Source organism: Corylus avellana, chromosome ca9 (genome assembly GCF_901000735.1).
Source record: "Corylus avellana chromosome ca9, CavTom2PMs-1.0".
NCBI lineage: Eukaryota > Viridiplantae > Streptophyta > Magnoliopsida > Fagales > Betulaceae > Corylus > Corylus avellana.
In genome coordinates, this window is record NC_081549.1 from 5,890,086 (window position 1) to 5,909,204 (window position 19,119).

General features: G+C 34.3%; 2 protein-coding genes and 1 non-coding gene across 3 annotated transcripts; 1 reads left to right on the top strand and 2 right to left on the bottom strand.

The window, feature by feature from the left end:
• Positions 1-696: 696 nt before the first annotated feature.
• Positions 697-1,391, top strand: LOC132162518 (VQ motif-containing protein 17). Its single transcript, XM_059572749.1, has one exon. It carries the CDS (start codon positions 749-751, stop codon positions 1,202-1,204), a length of 456 nt encoding a protein of 151 aa, XP_059428732.1. The 5' UTR covers positions 697-748; the 3' UTR covers positions 1,205-1,391.
• A 5,212-nt stretch (positions 1,392-6,603) lies between these two features.
• Positions 6,604-16,310, bottom strand: LOC132162526 (probable plastid-lipid-associated protein 13, chloroplastic). Its single transcript, XM_059572761.1, has 7 exons — positions 15,905-16,310; positions 15,244-15,365; positions 15,081-15,164; positions 14,822-14,918; positions 12,214-12,430; positions 8,255-8,307; positions 6,604-6,927 (listed from the first exon to the last, which is right to left on the bottom strand). The coding sequence occupies exons 1-7, from the start codon at positions 16,163-16,165 to the stop codon at positions 6,835-6,837; spliced, it is 927 nt and encodes a 308-aa protein (XP_059428744.1). The 5' UTR covers positions 16,166-16,310; the 3' UTR covers positions 6,604-6,834.
• Positions 16,311-19,012: 2,702 nt separating this feature from the next.
• Positions 19,013-19,085, bottom strand: TRNAA-UGC (transfer RNA alanine (anticodon UGC)). Its single transcript has one exon. It is a non-coding gene; the product is annotated as a tRNA-Ala (tRNA).
• Between the last annotated feature and the right edge of the window lie 34 nt (positions 19,086-19,119).

Consider the following 19,119-nt stretch of genomic DNA (forward strand, 5'->3'; position numbering starts at 1 on the left):
GAGTCTTGTAGCTAGCCCTCCTCTCTTACACGGTCCAAATTTAAAAAATTTAGATAACTTAAGAGCAAGAAATGTTCATCAATTTTTAAAGGCCTAGCTAGGTGGAAAACTACAAGGGTTTTTAGATAACCTAAGCCGTTAGAGTAATTAATTGTATCATAGAATTAACATCTAAATATCTTTCTTTTTTATCTTTAATTTAGAGTACAAGAAAACAGCAATATTTAATGCCCAACTTGACTCATAAAAATAATAATAATAATAATAATGACCAACTTGAACCATGATGTTTGTTGGCCTAGCTAGGGGGAAAGAACTACAAGAATCTTGCAAGTGAGCCTAAGCTAAAAAAAAACTAACTAATTATTCTTCAAAAATTTAAAAAATATATATATATAACAACACACACACACAAACATGTATTATATATCATCCAATGGAAATTAGGGAAATTTGGGGACCATTGAAGCTCTCTGTTTACTTTATTGACTCGCTTGCAATCTGTCAGACAAGCATTCATCCAATACTTGCTCCCAAAAGAGCTTCTTCTTCTTTCCTCTTTTTTTTTTTTAATAATATATATATATATATTGTCCTTCCCCATTAAACAATCTCAAACATTTCTTCTCCACCTATATAAACAACCCCCTTCCTCTATCTCTTCTAAACAAATACACCAACTTCTCCGCTCTCTCTCTCTCTCCCTCTCTCTCTCTCTATATATATATCTGTTGGAGTCGCAGTTTCCATGGAGGAGATGACAAAGAGACAAAGTTGTAGAAGACCCTGTTCGAATTTATTGCCTGGTCTAGCCATGCACCAAGATTCCAAGCAAATATCAAAGCCCAAGCCAAAGATACGCATAATTCACATATTTGCGCCAGAAATCATCAAAACCGACGTGGCGAACTTCCGGGAGTTAGTGCAACGGCTCACCGGAAAACCCACCGAGAAGGGCGGAAAAAAGAAACCGAAAATTCCCAGAAGAGAAGAGCCCAGAAGTGCTAATTCGTCGACCGACAAGCCGCCGGCGGCGGCGGTGACCAAGAAAATGGAAGGGATGTGGAATGGTGAGAATTCAGGTGGGTTCTTGGGGGGATTTGCAGATTTGGAGGGTTTTATTCAAGATCTTGGTGAATTGCCGTTTCTACCCTTGGATGCTTCTTCCCACATGCATGGCTTTGGGGAAGCTCAACTTGCCTAGCTAGCTAGATACTGAAACAAATCAAATGGTTTTTTCTTTTTCTTTCTCTTTTTCTTTTTTAAGAATGTTTGATCGTTAAGAAATTTGTTTTGTTGGTGTTTTAGATGGTTTAACTGATGATTTTTCATCTTCTAGAATCTCTCTCTCTCTCTCTCTCTCTCTACTTTAATTTTCTGATACTCTGAGATCTCTCTCCTGTGCTGTAAATAGTTTAAGGATTTCTTTTATATTCTGGATGTAATGGAAGCAACTGAAAATCTTTTATAATTGATTTTTTTTTTTCCTTTTTCCTGAGAAAATTCAGTTTATAGGGTTTTGTCTCTTTCTTTTGGACGTGGTGGGCTCTTGTCTTCCATACGTGGCCTCTCTCTCTCTCTATCTCTCTCTCTCTGCAATTGATTTAGGATATATATTGTTTGGCAAACCAAACAAGAACGTGCAGAATTGTATAATTGATCTTAATGTATTACTTTTCTTGCAAGACTTGATATATATATATTTTTCATTTATATGATCTTTAGTCGTCTCCCACTTATCATGTTGATGTGATTCACAAATTTAAGGCACATCTTATCCCAAATATAGTAAGGCAAGTTGGGTTTTAATGAGAGGGGAAAATGTTGTAAGCTTTGTGTTTACACCAAGCTTTTCATCATGCAATTTCGTATATTTAATATTTGAGTTTATAAAGATCTAAAGTTTCTTGACATTTTTCTCTATACTAGATAAAAATGAAATAAAAAGACTTCTTATATACCTATTTTCATTGCAAAAAAATAAAAAATAAAATAAAATAAAATAAAATCATCGCTTTTGTGGCGGTGAACGATCCCCTTAGTTGGCGGTGGACGCCAACCACCCCCTTTGACATGGGGTGGCTCGTGGCCACCTCTATGATTTTTTTTTAATGAGATCTGTATAATTGTCTTTTCATGTTTTTTTTTTTATTTATTCGAGAAAAAATAGCTAGATAACTTAGGTTCAAAATCTTTGTAAGCTTAGATATTAAATTGACCAAATCATAATCTCTGAGGTCTAAACCCTAAAATTCAAAAACTACAGAGACATTCTAAAAAAAATTCCCTAACCAAAATCACATTTAATGTGAGAAAAGTTTCAGTACTACATATATATAACCAGTTTATGAGTTTTACATGGGTTTTTTAAACCCAAATCTAGGCTGACCCCTTCATTTTTTTTTTAATTATTATTATTATTATTATTATTACATGAACTTTTTAAGCCCAAACTCAAGCTAGCCCCCTCCTCCTAAAAAAATATATAAAAAGTCTCTCATCACAACATAATTCTTGTTGGATAAAGTTTTCCTCCAAACTAATATGAGTTGGAAGAATTTATTTCAACCTAATCTATAAAAATGACATGTGTCCCTTAAACACGTGAGATGCACATATTTTTTTAATATCAGGGACAAAGTTGAAATAAATTTTATTAAAAATTCATATGCATCTCACATGTTATTAAAAAAATGAACACATATCATTTTTATAGATTAGGTTGAAGAAAATTCCTCCAACCCAATTTAAAGGAAAACTTTGTCCATTCTTGTACGTTAAGCCAAATCCAAAAGCTCCTAGCTAGGCCATCCACCAAAATTTCCAAAAAAAAGAAATCATAATATTGCCAGCCCCTTAATAAGCAAAATTATATATATAATGACATGCACTTTTTCACCTACTCACTATTGATCTTCTCTTCAGAGCTTCAATTCCTTCCCTCCTCGACAGTTTGACTATTCTCCTATTTTTTCTTTTTTTCAATTCTCCCTTCTTGTGCCCCCACTTTCTTCCTTTACTTTCTTTCTTTTTTGTGCAAGCAAAGAAAACAAAAGCATAAAAAGATCGATACATATTAAAGAGAACTAAAGCATGGAGAAGACTCGATCAGTAATTGATAAATCCTCTTCTTCTTCTTCTTCTTCTTCTTCCTCCTCCTCCTTCTTCTTCTTCTTGATCTCCCCCTCTTAGTTAATCTCATTGTATTGTTATTTTGGCCCGGTTATAAATAGAGTTAACTACTTTAACTACCATCTTATAGCTATTAGGCCTATGTACATTGACCGACAATACAAAACTTACGTAAATTGCTAAGCTGCCTATGTGCTTTATTGTTGGGTGTAGGCATGTGATTAAGTGAGAAATTAAGCAAATGACAAGTCTCATTAATTTATGATATTGATTTTTTTTTGTAACACATTATGTTGATTGTTGATGCAATGGCTTAATAACTTTAATTTGGTATATACTTATTCAATTTTTTTTTTTTTTTTGGCAAAATAAAAGAGAGAATCGGTTACTGTTAAGTTGTTTTCCAAAAAAAATTTTCTGACGTTTAAGAAAATTCGCATAATTATTTAATTAAACGTATGCATAGAATTTTTAAGAATAAATTTTATATATATATATATATATATATAACTTGTATGACATAAAATAATTTATTAAAAAATATAATATTGTTTTATTAATTCGATCGTCTCCTCTTTACACTTACCCTTTGTAAAAATGATTAACCTAAAACTGTGGGTTTAATTTTTACAATCTGCTCTTTTGGCTGAGATACAGTTATGTGCTCACCCATCCGAAATCCTGTTGAAACGACAGTTTTTATAGTTAATTACTTATAACCAAAGCATACAACTATGAGCCACATTCATGCATGAAATCAAAGAATAATAATAATTATTATTTTTTAAAAATATTAGGAGATGAAAGACATATTTACTTGAGTTTATAACTCTAATGACATCTTAAAGGTGTAACGTTTGGGGCCAGAAAGTTTTAAATTAGAAATTTCGAGGATTAAATCGTAATTGGTGCTGATTCTCTTCGGTTCCAAGTTATTTTGGAAAATTTATTTATCTTAATTTTTAAAAAAGAAAACCCAACAAGTTTGCAAGCCATTGGTTATAAACATTAACAACATTAATTCACTTGGAAAAAAACAGGCATGAAGTCAACACATTTGGTAAACTTTATTTAGCAAATTGCAGTATTGATTTGATTCGTTGGGCGGTGCTTAAATGGGGATTAACTTGGTCATTAGATGTTTGACACTTGATTAGGATGACATATTAATACAACTATATATGGTGGTGTAATAAATTAATGTGCTGATTTCACTTGGAAGCTCTCAAGTCGATCTCAAGGGCAAAAATTAAAAAGACTTGGGAGTTTTATTGATTTTGCACAAAAAATAAAAAACAAATAAAAATGGAACGACATAATTTGTCTCTATGTACACATGTTTCATGCATGATTGTATACTATATACAAGTATTGGATTGCTTTCAATCATGTTTCTGGGCCTTCTAGCCTACATCAATAATAAGGTTGTAAGGTAAGGACAATACTTTTGGTTAGTTTTTATTGGTTTAGAAAATGCTAAGCGTTGATTAGTACTATTACATCACCATAATAAAATTGGTCGACTTGGCGGTATCAATCGATTTTTAGATTGTTTATTTTTTTTTAACAATGACTGATCTAATGGTAGATTAATACTGTCACATCACCATAATAAAATAGTGATAGGATATATAGTGATGTTGTATATAGTATTACTCATAAAAGAATGTTGTCGATAATTCTTTTCTAGTGACAGATTCAGATTCAACACCAACTAAATTGATTAGTTATCAACGTCTATTTTGTTTTCTTTCTAGGGCTAACGATCCACTAGTCATTACTCTTTATGTTCATTTATTACACCCATACAACGTCGGCTGAAATTATGTGTTATGAGTGACTTACAAATTATAATGCTAACCATTAAAAAAGAAGAAGTGTGAACCATTTAAAATAAGTCATGTGAGACATGAGTGTAATAAATGTGCATGAAGTAAAATCATTACTTATTTGTTTTAGTGTTGCTAGTGATACTACAAGTTCCTTACAAACTGTCTTAGTAGTCCATGTAATACTTACTACATCAGCTACTAAACAATTAAATTTACTTGTCAAATTTTGTTGCTTAACTCTTTTTACCCACTTGACACTTATGTGAATTGCTTAATTTTATACTAAGTCATAAGTCATAACTGTATACAAAAGTTATGTCTATAAAATCATCCTTAAAAATAACTTCAATTTTGGATACAAATTTTTTTAGTTTGTTATAAACATGTACAAGTGTACTATAGAAAGCTAAATCATCTAGCCATCTAAGAGTTAAAAAGTCATTGACAGGGCCGTGGTATAAAAGTAACATTTTTATAAGAATTTCATAATTTTTTTGAGTTGTCAAAGACACTACAACTACTAAGATAGTTCCGCCCCTGAATATACTCTCCATATTATTAGTGAAAAACTCAAGTCCTGACAGAGAATTTTGAGTTTACTCCTATACATTAACACATTATATTCCTTGTGTGATCAATTGTATATATAGAATTTTTCCTCATTATCCTAAAGACGATGAGTTGATGCCTAGTTGGCATTGGATAGCAGATGCATTTCATACTAAGGCCACTTAAAAAAATGTGCTCAGCAAATTGTTTTTTTTTTTCAGCAAATTGTTTTTTTTTTAAAAAAAAAAAAAATTATTAATAGAGTAATGTTAGAAATTATATTTTTATCCCACAATTATCTCATAATGTTGACATGATACTTCCAACCAACCATTAAATCAATCTTAATTAAAAAAAAAAAAAAATCCAACAATTAATTAAGACTGTCACATCAACATTATAAGATAAAAAGTGTCATAGATTGTCACATTCATCTCTTATCCATCTTTTTTTGTTTTTCAAATTCATTATTGAATCCGTAATGCTTACATGTAGTCCCGCGTATTTAATGGTGAATTTGCCCATCTCTCTCATATGAAGATGGGCAAAAGATAAAAACCAAAGATTTCTCTTATAAGATAATTATATGACAAAAATGTAATCTTTTTGCCTAGTCTTTTCACTAAGGTCTTAAGGAACAATGGAGAGAGAACCTTGAATCAAACCTTCTAATTTGGATAGTTTTCCTTGTCCGCTTCTGTAAAAGTCAAGACTACAAGGAGACCAAGCCAAGGGGTCACGACTCAGCACATCAAAGGGACCGCAAACAAGAGGTCTATGGATTTTAAAATGACAGAAAGAGACAGAACAGGAAGAACAGAAACAAAAAACAAATTAATAAACAAGTAAACCGTCAAGTGGGAGCGATTTATCTCTGCTGTCATCGTGGCGGCGAACACTTATGTCAAAGTAGTGTGGCACATGTTAGTCAAGCAAGTTCACACTTCACATCTCACACAATCAAGGAATGGTTCCCCTTTCCTTTTCATGTCTTGCTCAGAAAATAATAATATATATATATATTTTTTTTAAATATCCTTAAACCCAACCACTCCCTCCCTCCCTCCCTCTTATGTGAACCACACCTGTCGAAAGTGTACGGACATATCCTCAGTCCATTGACTAGAGTTTTAGTCCCTGATTTTTATAACAAAATCCCAAGAATATTCTATGGCACAGAAGATAGAAGAATGGTCTTTCAACAAGAAAGTAATAGAAGCAGCTCAGAGAGAGAGAGAGAGAGAGAGAGAGAGAGAATGACATTCTTAAAGCAAAATGGTAATTGTGGAGAAAATTTTCAGTTCTCATACATGTACAATTCCTAACTCTCATACTCTGTGGGTTCTGCCATGGGAGACGGGGAAGAAACCAACCTTGTCAAAACTTCAGGCACTCCAGCTGTATCCCTAATTATCTGTGGTGAAAACCAGCAAAAGAGTTCAGATTGTGAGAAAAATCAACCCCTTTTGGTGCCAATTCCCATAAATCAGCCTTTGAGCAAACTAGTAAGTATTTATGGTTATACTTTGATGTGATGATAATAAGAGAAAATGGTGATTATAAATGCTACGTCTACTGCGCATCCATCTTTATGACAAGCGAGAAAGAAATTGCCACCTTTCAATATGATTTTGGAGAAGCAAAAACAGTTTAAGGTTGTAATGTTGTGACTTTGAGCCATGATAACACAATTAGATATTATTAGTTTGATTGAATTTTCAAAACTAAAATAACACAGTTAGTTCACTAATTAAAAAATACCAAAAGAAATAGTGATGGACTTGTAATTGAATCATTCGTTATTACTACGGTAGAAGTTGGTTCAGACCTCACCATAAAGAACAAATCAATTCGAAACTGCAATCAACTTCCATTAGTAAAACGGACAAAACATGAAAGCTAATGAGGTTAATTTATACTTCTTATAAAGTAATAAATCAATGATAATCACAAGACAGATGAAAAGCTCACCATGATGTTGTTAGGAATTTAACATTGACTTGATTAAGGAGTACCTTTCATACGAAAGCCATTGCAATCAATTGAGGATGTAGGGTTTTAGGTTCTTCTCACATTTTTGCTATATCAATCGGAATGTATTAAAGCTCTCTTGAGAAAGCCTTGCTACACTGCACTTGGGGTCATAATCACCTTGCCTGAAGGGCAGGGCCATGTACATGGCAACTAAAGATACATGTGCTTCTACATAGAAATTGGGTTTAGCGTTTAGCTAGATCATGGACAAGGAATGCAAGAGAAGGAATGTTCAAGTCAAATTGTTTGATGGTGCTGAAAGGATAAGGAGAAGACTACATGAAAAGTATGTAAATGTAGCAAGGGGAAAAAAACAACTTTTGAGTAATGACATTTTCCCTATCAGCCAAAAAATAAAAAGGCGCCTCCACTGTTCCTTCAGGAATGATTCCATAGAAAGGGATGTTTGGCGCCACCAAATGCAAGAAAAGCAAATGAAGCATTTTTATCCAAACTTTCCCAGAAAAAAAAAAAAAAAAAATCTCAGTTCCACTTCATCATTAAAGAAAAGGTTATTTAGGAATTAGAACCCTAACGCGTTATTTTAATTTGCACCAAGGGTACCACAATTTAAGATGGCAGATTTATTTTGTCCACGTTGTCATCTATTTCTGCAGCAGCATCAGTGAGACAACCTTTTAAGGGCAACACATTCATAAATACTATTTAAATTGGTCCAAGGAGAATATGCTCAGTAAAATACTTACAAGTATTTCGTCATCAAGATAAGAAATCATATATAGTCTTTGGAAAGTTCCACCTGTACACGTAAAATATGATTAACTCGTTACTGGATTTCCTAAAAATCTGAAATCTTTCCATATATAAACTAATAAATAATTTATCATATTTAAAGAGGCATTTGCAGGGAGTACCGCTCACTACTACAAAGAACAGTAAAGAAACCAAAACAGCATCATTTCATAGGCCAGAAACAACCTCATTTAAGTGTGGTAGCTTCTTAGGACTTTCTAGTGTTAAAACTCCTGAAGACAAATGTTACGTGACCAAGACCGATCAAGACCAAGAGGAGGCATGCATGGATAGAAGACCAGCAGAGGCTCAACGTTAGCGAAAGTCTAATTTTTAGGGTTATCTTATATCTATAATATTTTATCACTGTATCTTCCATTAGGATTTGGAGCCTTAAGGGATAATAAGTTATCTTAGAATGATATTTTTCAATTACATATCAAAAAAAAAGTTATTTAGAAGATAATATTAGGTTTGTTCTATCTTGTACTTTATTTAAAGAAGTAGAACTTGAATAAAAAAGGAGGAAACAGATTAATGCCAAATGATTGTCGTTTACAAGGAGGCTTAGGGTTCTTGGAATTACCCTACTACCCTAAAAATCCCCCAGTTACTTTATCTTTTCTTATCTAGTTTCCTCTTTCATTGCCCATATAATACATGTGCAGCACATGTTCAGTTATACGAAAGGTAAACAATTGGTATCAAAGCCAGCCATGTTCCAACAGAATTTGGAATGCCTCAAGCGACAACTTGAATAAGAAATGGATTCCTTGAATTTGGGGCAACAAAGGATAATGAAGGATATGCAAGAAATGTTTCTTGTGATGAATGTAAGATTTCCTAACTTTGCCCTTGAGGACAAGGGCCATATTAAGAGGAGGGCATGTTATGTGACCAATACCGACCAAGACCAAGAGGAGGGATACATGGATTAGAAGACCACCAAAGGCTCAAAGTTAGTGAGAGTCTAATGTTTGGGGATATCATAACTTTATAATGTTTTATCACTTTATCTTTCATTAGGACTTAAATTCATAAGGGACAATAAGTTATCTTAGAAGATAATACTAGGTCTGTTACCTCAAGGGGTAGCTCAATTGGTTAGGAATTACATTTCATGAAGTGGAGATCACTAGTTTGAATCTCTCCTTCTCCCTCCTCTTTGGGCCAATTACTTATTAAAAACTATTATCTTTGTTCTATCTTTTTCTATCTTATACACTATTTAAAGACTTGGAGCCTGAATAAAAAAGGGAATGATGGATTATTGCCAAACGATTGTAGTTTGGCTAGAAGACTAGGGTTCCTCAAGTTACTCTACAGTAGAAGGTTAGGATTCTTCAAATTACCCTACTACCTTAAAAATCCTTTAATTATCTCTTTTTTTATTTTTTTATCTAGGTTCTTCTTTCATTGCCTATGTTATGTGTATTGTACGTTTAGTTTAGCGAGCACATAACAAAAAATTGTCAAGAAGTTTGCTTTATTAATAGTGTGCATTTGTGTATGCCTACATGTGCGTACAAGTATGTACAACATTTCAAGGGTGTATAACACTCTAAATGAAAAGCTCGGTGGGTATCTTACCAGTCTGACACCTCAGGTAGGTTTTGAATATTCAATTGAAGTCTATATTTACAACCCAGTCAAGATTACTTGTAGCCTCAACGGATGCATGAAATGCATTAACAAACATTTTCAATCATAGTGATATAAGTATTCAAGTCAATAACTCTAGACAGAAATACTCAATGTATTGATAGAAGTTTAGGGCTTATTTAGTAAAGTATTCAAGAAGTGTCTTCGGTTTTATGTTCTAAAAAGTGTTTTCAAAAAAGTGTAATTGAAAGTATTTTCTATGGGTGCCACATTTGAAAATTCCTTAGGATAACTGAAAAGTGTTTTTGAAAAGCAATTTTTTTAACAAGTAAATCAATCTCATTAAAAAGCGAAATGGCAGAAGGGCACAACCTGTGTACATTGGGAGTATAGGATAGATCCCCTACGATGGAAAAAGAGAAGAACAAAAATCTAAAAAATGAGGACTACTATACGCTGCCATCCAAGAATAAAGGGATTTGCGCATAATGAATTTAAGTTGTTCCACCGATCTCTTGCAATTTTCAAATCTCCTAACGTTTCAGTCTCTCCAAATACACCACATTAAGCATTGTGGAGCCATCCTCCAAACTTCAAAGCGTAAGGTGCCCCCATATACACAAGAAGTATATAAGAGAAGCCACCTATGAATTGGGGGTTAAAAAAAAAAAGAATTTCATGATAACTAATCATTAAAGGAAAAACATAAGCAGCTGTTCACAGATACAAAGTGTTGAAAAATAAAGATTTCAATTCCTCTAATGTCCTCTTGCAGTCCTCAAAACACCTACATTCCTTTCCCTCTATAGACACCACAAAAGGCACCATCTTCCAAAAGATGGAACACCGTAACCCATAACTCTCTTGCCACCTCACAATGAAGAAGATTATGGACATACAACACTAGTTTACCACTATAACTCTCCTCTTCCTTAGGTTATTCAAAGTTAAGATCCTCCCAAGAGCCACCATCCACACAAAAAATGCCACTTTTGAAGAAGCTTTACCCCTCCAAATACTCTTCCAAGGAAATGATGAGCCTACCAGACTGGACAACACATGATAAAAGATTTTTATGTGAAATTTTTGCCTTTTAGAGGGAATCCAACGTATTTTATCCTCTCCTCCTTGTTTCAACCTAATAGAATACAAAAGATGAAAGAATGATGATACCAAATCCACCTCTCAATCCTGCACTGATCTGATAAATGATATATTCCACAGAATATTTCCATTAGAGAATTGCAAATGATCTGCCACCCACGCCTCCTAACATCATGAAATACTAAATAATTTAGGAAAAAGTAACCTTCAAGAGCTAGTCCTCACACCACAAATCATGCTAAAACCTGATTTTTGATCTATTGCCTACCTCATATCTAACAAATCAAAGAAGAAAAAAAACTCCTCACCCCCTCCTAATATATTTCAACACTCCCACTCCAAAGGGCGCCACTACCTCCCTAAAGCACCAACCTCCCATCATGTATATTTAGTTTCTACCACCAACCTCCTCAAAGCCTCCCTCTCGGTAGCATACCGCCATAACCATTTTCCCAGAAGCCTTGGTTACATTGAACCAGATTTCTGACTCCCAACCCTCCGAAAGACAATGGATCACAAATCTTCGACCAACTAACTAAATGGAACTTAAATTTGTCACCAACTCCTCCCCACAAAAATCCAATTGAAGTTTCACAAAAAAACCCTTTAATATAATTTTTCAAAGCATAAAAGAAATAAAAATTAAAAAAAAAAAAAAAAAAAAAAAAAAGAGTATGGTTGAGGCTAGCCATCCCCAGATGTGGGTGAAATCTCACCCTTCACCAACAGGAGGAGGGCCCTCCCGACTCTGGTGGTGGACAAGGAGGTTGGGAGGGAAGACACACCTCCAAAGAAGGGGGCAGCCTTCACGCAATGGAAGCTAGCCTCCTTTTCTTTTTAAAATTTTTTAACCCTTTTTTTTTTTTTTTTTTTTACAAGTAACAAGACTAGCCTCCACATCTAAAAAAGTGAGTGTTTTTTCAAAACATTTTCATAAAAAGGCAGAGAGAGTTTTCTGAAAGTGTTTTGTGTTTTGTTTTGAAAAGAGTTTTAGTGGTGGATGCCACATCGGAAAATGAGTTTGGGTAACTATTGTTTAAAAAGTGTTTTTCAGAGTTTAAAAAGCAAAAAAATATTCTATACAAGTTTGCCAAAACAGGGTCTTAGACTTTAGAGGTTCATTGGTTCAACTACGATAGAAATGAATTATAATTATAAAAAAATAAAAATAAAATAAATAAAAAAATAAAATAAAATAAAAGATTACCTAGAGGAATTGTCAACCCACTGGTAATGACATCCCGAATAGGAACCGGTAGTTGTTGCATCGTGTTAGTTGCCTGGCCTAGTGCACCTTTTAGCTGTTCAGGTAGTGTTTCTTCAATTATTGTTGGAGACTCCATAGTCCCTTCAACATATTCCTCTTTCATTCGAAGAGGTCCCTCCACAGATAACTTGGTGGACAGAACAAATTTGCTTTCTATCTGCATTTCATCATTTTTTGGAGGATAAGTCTATATGCATTTCATCATAAAGCACCCTCTACAATGAAAGCTCAAAAGCTCAAAAATGAGAAAACTCGTACACAATGTAAATATTTACAGTGGCAAGCAATAAAATGCCCGCATTAATTATATCTCTTAATCATACTTCTTTCCCAATTTAAGTAATAATAATTTCGAAGAAATACACATGCCCCCCTCAAACTATAAGACAATTTGTAATGTCCCTCCAAACTTTCAATTGAAGCAATGTCCCCCCAAAACTACCAAAAAATTGTAATGTAATCCACTTCACTAGAATAATATTTCTTTTAATGAGATTATCTGCTTTCTCCTCATTAGTCGTTACCAAAAAAAAAACCAAAAATCTTCACTCTAGAAATCAAGACTCTGAATATTGGATTATATACAACCTTGAAAATTTTACAACCAATGAATTGACAGTCTTGTATTCATTTAAAGTTTTTCTCTGCAAGAACACATGAAAATGTGGAAGTGAGCTTCCTAAAGTTAGAGTGAGGAAAAGATCTTAGCCAAACGTGGCCAGCCATCACAAAAGCAACTTTGGCTGATAGTTTCTCAATACTTTTAACAGCTATTTGAACGGAGTGGCAAGCCATTTAGATTTAGCCCTTATATGACATGAACAACTGCTCATTTGTGCTCAAAAGAAGAAAGGCTAAATAACCAATCCATTTTTCCATTAACTAACCAGTTAATCTTGCAAAACAATCAAAGAAAGTAAGCCAAAGACTTATTTGGAATTTAACCCAATTAAGTATATTCCTGCTTCACTATGCCAGTCAAACAGGCTTGGTTCCACACATGCATATCAGAAAACACTTAAACAAGGACACATATAGGTTTCTTTTGTTTTTCATGTCTCATTCTTTTGGAATCAATCACAACAGCCACATTACAGGGCACAAGGGAACTTCTACTTTGTTGGAGACAAAGAAGTATAACCTATAGCCTAATTTAGCATTTATACACACAAAGAAAGATGATTTTTTTTTTTTTTTTTTGAAAAAAACCATAGTTCCTAAAGACTTATTGGACGGAGATAAGTGTTGATTTAGATTGTCTCTTATATGACAAGGAACAACTGCTCATTTGTGCTCAAAAGAAGAAAAGGCCACAACCAATCCATTTTCCAATTCAACCAGTTAATTCTGCAAAACAATCAAAGAAAAGTAAGCCAAAGACTTGGTCAGAATTTAATCTAATTAAGTATATTCCCGTTTCCATCATGCTGTGGTCAAACAGGGCTTTGGTTCCATACAATAGAAAACACTAAATATGACACACATAGGTTTCTTTGTTTTCATGTCTCATTCTTTTGGAACAACCACAACAGCCACATTACAGGGGCAAGGTTACAAGGAACTTCACTTGAGACAAAGAAGTATAAACCTATAGCCTAATTTAGCATTTATACACACAAAAGAAAGATGATTTTTTTTTTTTTTTTGGAAAAAAAACTAGTTCCTAACGTATTGAAACTGTTATTATTACTTTTAGCAGTTAGCACTGCATGAACCATAACCCATCCTAATTTTAGCATTTATACACAGAGAAAGATGAAATATATTTTTTTTTGAAAAAACAAGGGTTCCCAACTATTGAATCAAAGATACATTTAGTTAGTACTGCATACAGTTTGTCACTAGCATATTTATGCCCCCCCTCTCATGTAATGGCATACTCTAATAATTTTAATAGCAATAGCTCAGGCAAAGTCTCACTTTACCTTATAATCTATGTAGCACAAGAAAAGTTCCCAATCCTATCAACTCTAGGAGTATTAACCTTATTATACCACCCATTCTTCCCTCGTACTTCAGGCATTACAAGCTTGATTACTTGATACTCACATATTTTGTACACTCATATGCCCTACAAATATTCTCTCTTCACATAAATTATTGAGATCATCTGAATGCCGAGCCACGTCCATATTATTTCATGGCATACTTGCTCTTAAAATTTGTTAAAGTTTTGAGGCATATCAACTGGAAGCATAATTTATGCCCATAACCGGAACACGCATCAAAAACAAAGAGATGGGCCTAGCCCAGGTACACAATTTGTTTACAACTTAGGTGTCTCCAAGCAATTTCAGTAAAGACGTCACATTAGAACTGTGTAGTCACTTGTAATACAGTTAGCATAGAATTAGTTTCCTCAGGAGTAGGCATAACTTACATAAAGTTCAGCAGTCAATTATGAATTAAGCTTGGCATCAGTTTTACAATTGGAAGCAAAAGTTTTTGATTTTTAGGATATTGATGGCAAAGAAATTTCCTTGCATGAATAAAACATTTTTGCAAGCATCTATGGCAAGGACATATAAATATGCTCTGAAGTTATTACCGAGTTCAGAAATTTCAACTTTGCAGTAATCTTTGCATATCCATCCTTGATCACCACGTCCATTTTTGGCAAATTAGCCAAAGTTGAAGGAAATCTCCTACAATGATACAGATATTGAACCAGTGCTATTAGCCACATTCAATTTGACTAAATTTTTAAATGAAAATCCAAGATTTTTATAATCACAATCAACAACATTCCAAAATGGAGGAAAAAGGTTGAAGAATACTAGAAGTTGAACAATAAACAAAATACTCACTCAAATATAAATCTGGCAGCAGCGAATCCTGGACTTCCAGACCCAAACCACTCAAAATTCCATCTACCTTCCAGAAAGGGTGACCTGGATAGCTGAGGAAACGGGTTAGCATCTCATAGTAAATAGACAAATATGGTAATTTTTTGTTTGAATAGGCACCTACGTTGTTGGTCTAGGAGTAGGATTGAGCCGTTCCAAACCAGTTATCCTCTCATTCACATCAATTCGCTGCATATCGGTTGTCTTACCAGTTACTAAAGCCTCAAAACCCCCAGAATCTTTAAACTGAAACCATGGATCCACAAACAAATACCAATGAGCTTGAGCTTGAGAATTAGTAAAAGAAAATAAATGCACTACATGAACCAAACCATCAAATAGAAAATTATACCAATCCAATGTACGGAGGTTGAAATAGAAACAATTAGACTAAAGGTTATGACTTCTTGCTCTCCCACATGTTTAGACTTAAAGCAAGAAGAAACAACTAATGAATCGATTAAATTATATATTATTAGGTCGCAATGTTATACTGTATAACTTGTGCATTTTGTCAAATCAATGGACTACGACTACCGAACTTAAGATTTCCAAGTGGTTTTCATTTCGAACATTTTCTCAGGAACCAAGCAGAGAGTAAAGCTAAAAATTCGTCTCTACTGAATGAATTCAAAGGTATAACTAATAAAACAACAAATTACACACAAATCAGCTTGAAGAACGTAAGGAAACTATAACAAAATAAGGGAACAAGTTTGAACAGTAAATTAATTCAAAAAGAAAGTAAACAAATTTAAAAAAATAAAAATAAAAGTGGGACTCACGGCGAGAAGAAGGGATTCTTTGGCGGAAAGCCTCTCCATTTCCTTGGCATAAGCTGCCGGAGCTCCGTGTACGGCCTGCTGAACCATTGCTCTGAGTACGGATCTCCGGCGAAGTCCCGGGCGTACGGAAAGTTGGCGGTGAGTATCCGGCGACCTAGCGAAAGAAACAAGCGGAGTAGCCGTGGCTGGGGAAGAAAACGACAATTCACGACGCGCGCGGATTGCGGAGAGTGGAGGGACTGAACCTTGTACGGAAGCCATTGAAGGAGGAGTTGAAGAGGGAAGGTAGGGACTCTGGAGCAGCGAACTGGACAATACCCGTCAGTTGGCGACTGGGGGCCAAGGACGTTAGGGATACGGCCACGTCGCTCCGAGGGTAGTTTCGTCAGGGAGGAGATTCTGTGGTTTATGCAAAGAGTTTGTTTTTTATTTAAAAAAAAAAAAAAAAAACCTATCCTTTACTAGTTTCAAAAAGTATGTCCTCTTTTTTAAATTAAATATATATTTAACAAACAGTTTATTTTAAAATTAATAAACTGACAAATGATATAAAATTACTTTGAGCCCGTTGAGTTAAATATTTTATTTAATCCCTGCCACCAACGGCAGGCGGCAGGTAGCGGAAGAAATACGCTTTTTTTTTTTTTAATTGTTGGGTCAGTATGCGGAAATGATAGAGAAGTCGGGTTTTTCGACCCAACTCCACCCGTCAACAAAACCAAAAAATTTAAGATTATTTATTCAAACGGTGTCATTTTGTACTAAAAAGAACCATTGCGGCTTTAGCTGCGAATGTATATAATTTAGGGTATACAACCGGTTCCGATAGCGGCTATTTCTTTGTAATATTAATTGCAATTGGCAGTTATTTGGTTATTAATTGATTTTCATAAATAATTTTATTATTATTATTTTTTTAATATAAAACTTCAAATTTGTAATTCAAAAGAGAATCAATGTTCATATTTTATTATATATTGTAATTCAAAGTACTAAAGTATTAATGCCATTATTTATTTATGATTTATCTCATATCTCAAATGTGATATGATAATTACAAATCCAAAATCAATATAAAACTAGTTCCTCTACGAGGCTTCCATAAAAAAAAAATAAATAAAAAATAACAAATCCAAAGGAAGAAGAGAAGAAGAGAAAAGGAAGACACAGTGGACAATTAGGATAATGGAAAAGAAAATGAGAGATTAAGAGGTGAGGTGAGGTGAGGTGAGGCCGTGAGTCACTGATAAGAGAAAAATCCTGCGATTTAATGGTATTTTTAATTTTATATATATAATTAAAAAATTCGGTTATCAGTTATTAACCGGATTTTTAAAAGCCAATAACCGATACAGCAACTGGCCTAAGTGATTATTCGGTTAACAGTTTTATGTAGTTATTTAACGTTTAATAACTGTCCCACTTGAACAACCATATATAGAATCATACGGCCTCATTTGAAGATTCACTTTCTCTTTCATTAAACTTTTGAACCTTCTATCTCTATGGAGAGTAAATGATATAGAAACTTCACTCACACCGCCAAGCTTCTTCACACCACTGCCCTACTCTCACTGTTGCCATTGAATTGTTATTTACAAATGCGGCGGGGAGGGCTCAAATATTGACAGATCACAAAGACAAATTCTCATGAATGACCACCGGCCCAAGTCATATAAGGAATTGAAAAATTATTAGAGGACCATACTACGCCATTAAGGCCCAACTACGAAGAAAGCTCAAGGAACCCTAAGAGAAGCACACATAGTAAGGCTACCACACAGCCAAATGCTTTTTTTTTAAAAAAAAAAAAAAAAAAAAAAAAAGAAAAGAAGAAAAGATTGATTTCACTCATTAAGAATAAAAAAGAGCCAAAAGCTCTGCAAAGAAAGAGTTTTAAATTGCTCTAAATTGACAATGTTAAAAATACTGTTTGAAGTTTTTTCGAGCTATATCTTATTTATAACAGTTCGAATTATCTCTTTTGCAAGTTCAAGTGCCGCCGTATTAGCTTATTGTTTGAGATAGCGCACTTCTCATCCATGGAATGTGTTTAGCACTGGCTTGGCATCATCGATCACCTGCCCATACTGACACCAGCTTGATCCGTGCCATTAAGGGCCATAACCACTGTCTTCGTCTAGCAACACCTCCTTCAATTATGAATCACGACTTAGTTCAATAGCATATAGTGACGCTACTGCCTCTACTGTGGTTGGATCATAGGCTGCCCAGATAATCTTGCTTTGAGCAGTGAAAACCAGCCCCCTATGGTCACGGATAATCACCCCAATCCCTATCCTCTTCTCTTTTAAATCTATTGCCGCATCCCAATTATCCTTGCAATGATTAGGTGGAGGGTTGGACCAACGAACTGGGATCGCCATGTTTGATTCAGCCACCTGAGTGGGAGAGTTATCATTCACTCTCTTGTACTGACATAGCAATTCCTCAGCCTCTTGGACAATTAGCTTCGGATGCACGAAGACCCCCCCCATGCAACACTGAGTTGCGTCTCGTCCAAATTCCTCGTGCAATAACCGATGCCAACTCCAGCAGACCACACACTGAAATATACTTTTTCACCCATTTTTATCTATCTTTTGCTAGCTTTTATTCTTTATGTGTGAAGGTTTTACTAATTTGGGCACCAACACGACATCCTCTCATTTAAAAATGGGAGGAAATGGAAAAGAGAGGAGCAGCTCCCCCAATTTGTCTTCTCGTAAAATTTAATTTCGAGCTAGTACGAAGTAAGAGGAATTTCAGTTTCTAGAATTTTAAATTCTGACAATCAATTTTTTATTCAAAGGTTATTGTTCTGCCACGTGTTTTACTACTAATAAAATAATAACATTTGGATGACAAATGGATGGTCAAAATTTTAGTAGATGATCCCAAAACATGCATACACTAAATAAAGTCGCATCTTTTATTAAAAGGATAGAGATTTTCTTTAAACTGGACCGTTTTATACTTTATACTAGTTTATAGGGCATTTTGTTCAACAAGAATAATTTGTTTTATTTGTCAAAATGAACTTTGTTTTTTTATGGCCGTTGATACGTTGGAGACCTGGATTTGCATTAAAAGATAAAACCCATAGATTGGAGATGCGGGGTATCGAACCCCGTGCCTCTCGCATGCAAAGCGAGCGCTCTACCGTTTGAGCTACATCCCCATGCTGTTGACCTTTAACCAACTATTATATTCTT

Coding starts and splice junctions, on each gene's coding strand:
- LOC132162518 (XM_059572749.1), top strand. CDS start 749: ATGGAGGAGATGACAAAGAGACAAAGTTGTAGAAGACCCTGTTCGAAT.
- LOC132162526 (XM_059572761.1), bottom strand. CDS start 16,165: ATGGCTTCCGTACAAGGTTCAGTCCCTCCACTCTCCGCAATCCGCGCG. Junction 14,919..15,080: donor GCTGCCAGATTTATATTTGA/GTGAGTATTTTG, acceptor GTATCATTGTAG/GAGATTTCCTTCAACTTTGG. Junction 12,431..14,821: donor AGTTGAAATTTCTGAACTCG/GTAATAACTTCA, acceptor GATGAAATGCAG/ATAGAAAGCAAATTTGTTCT.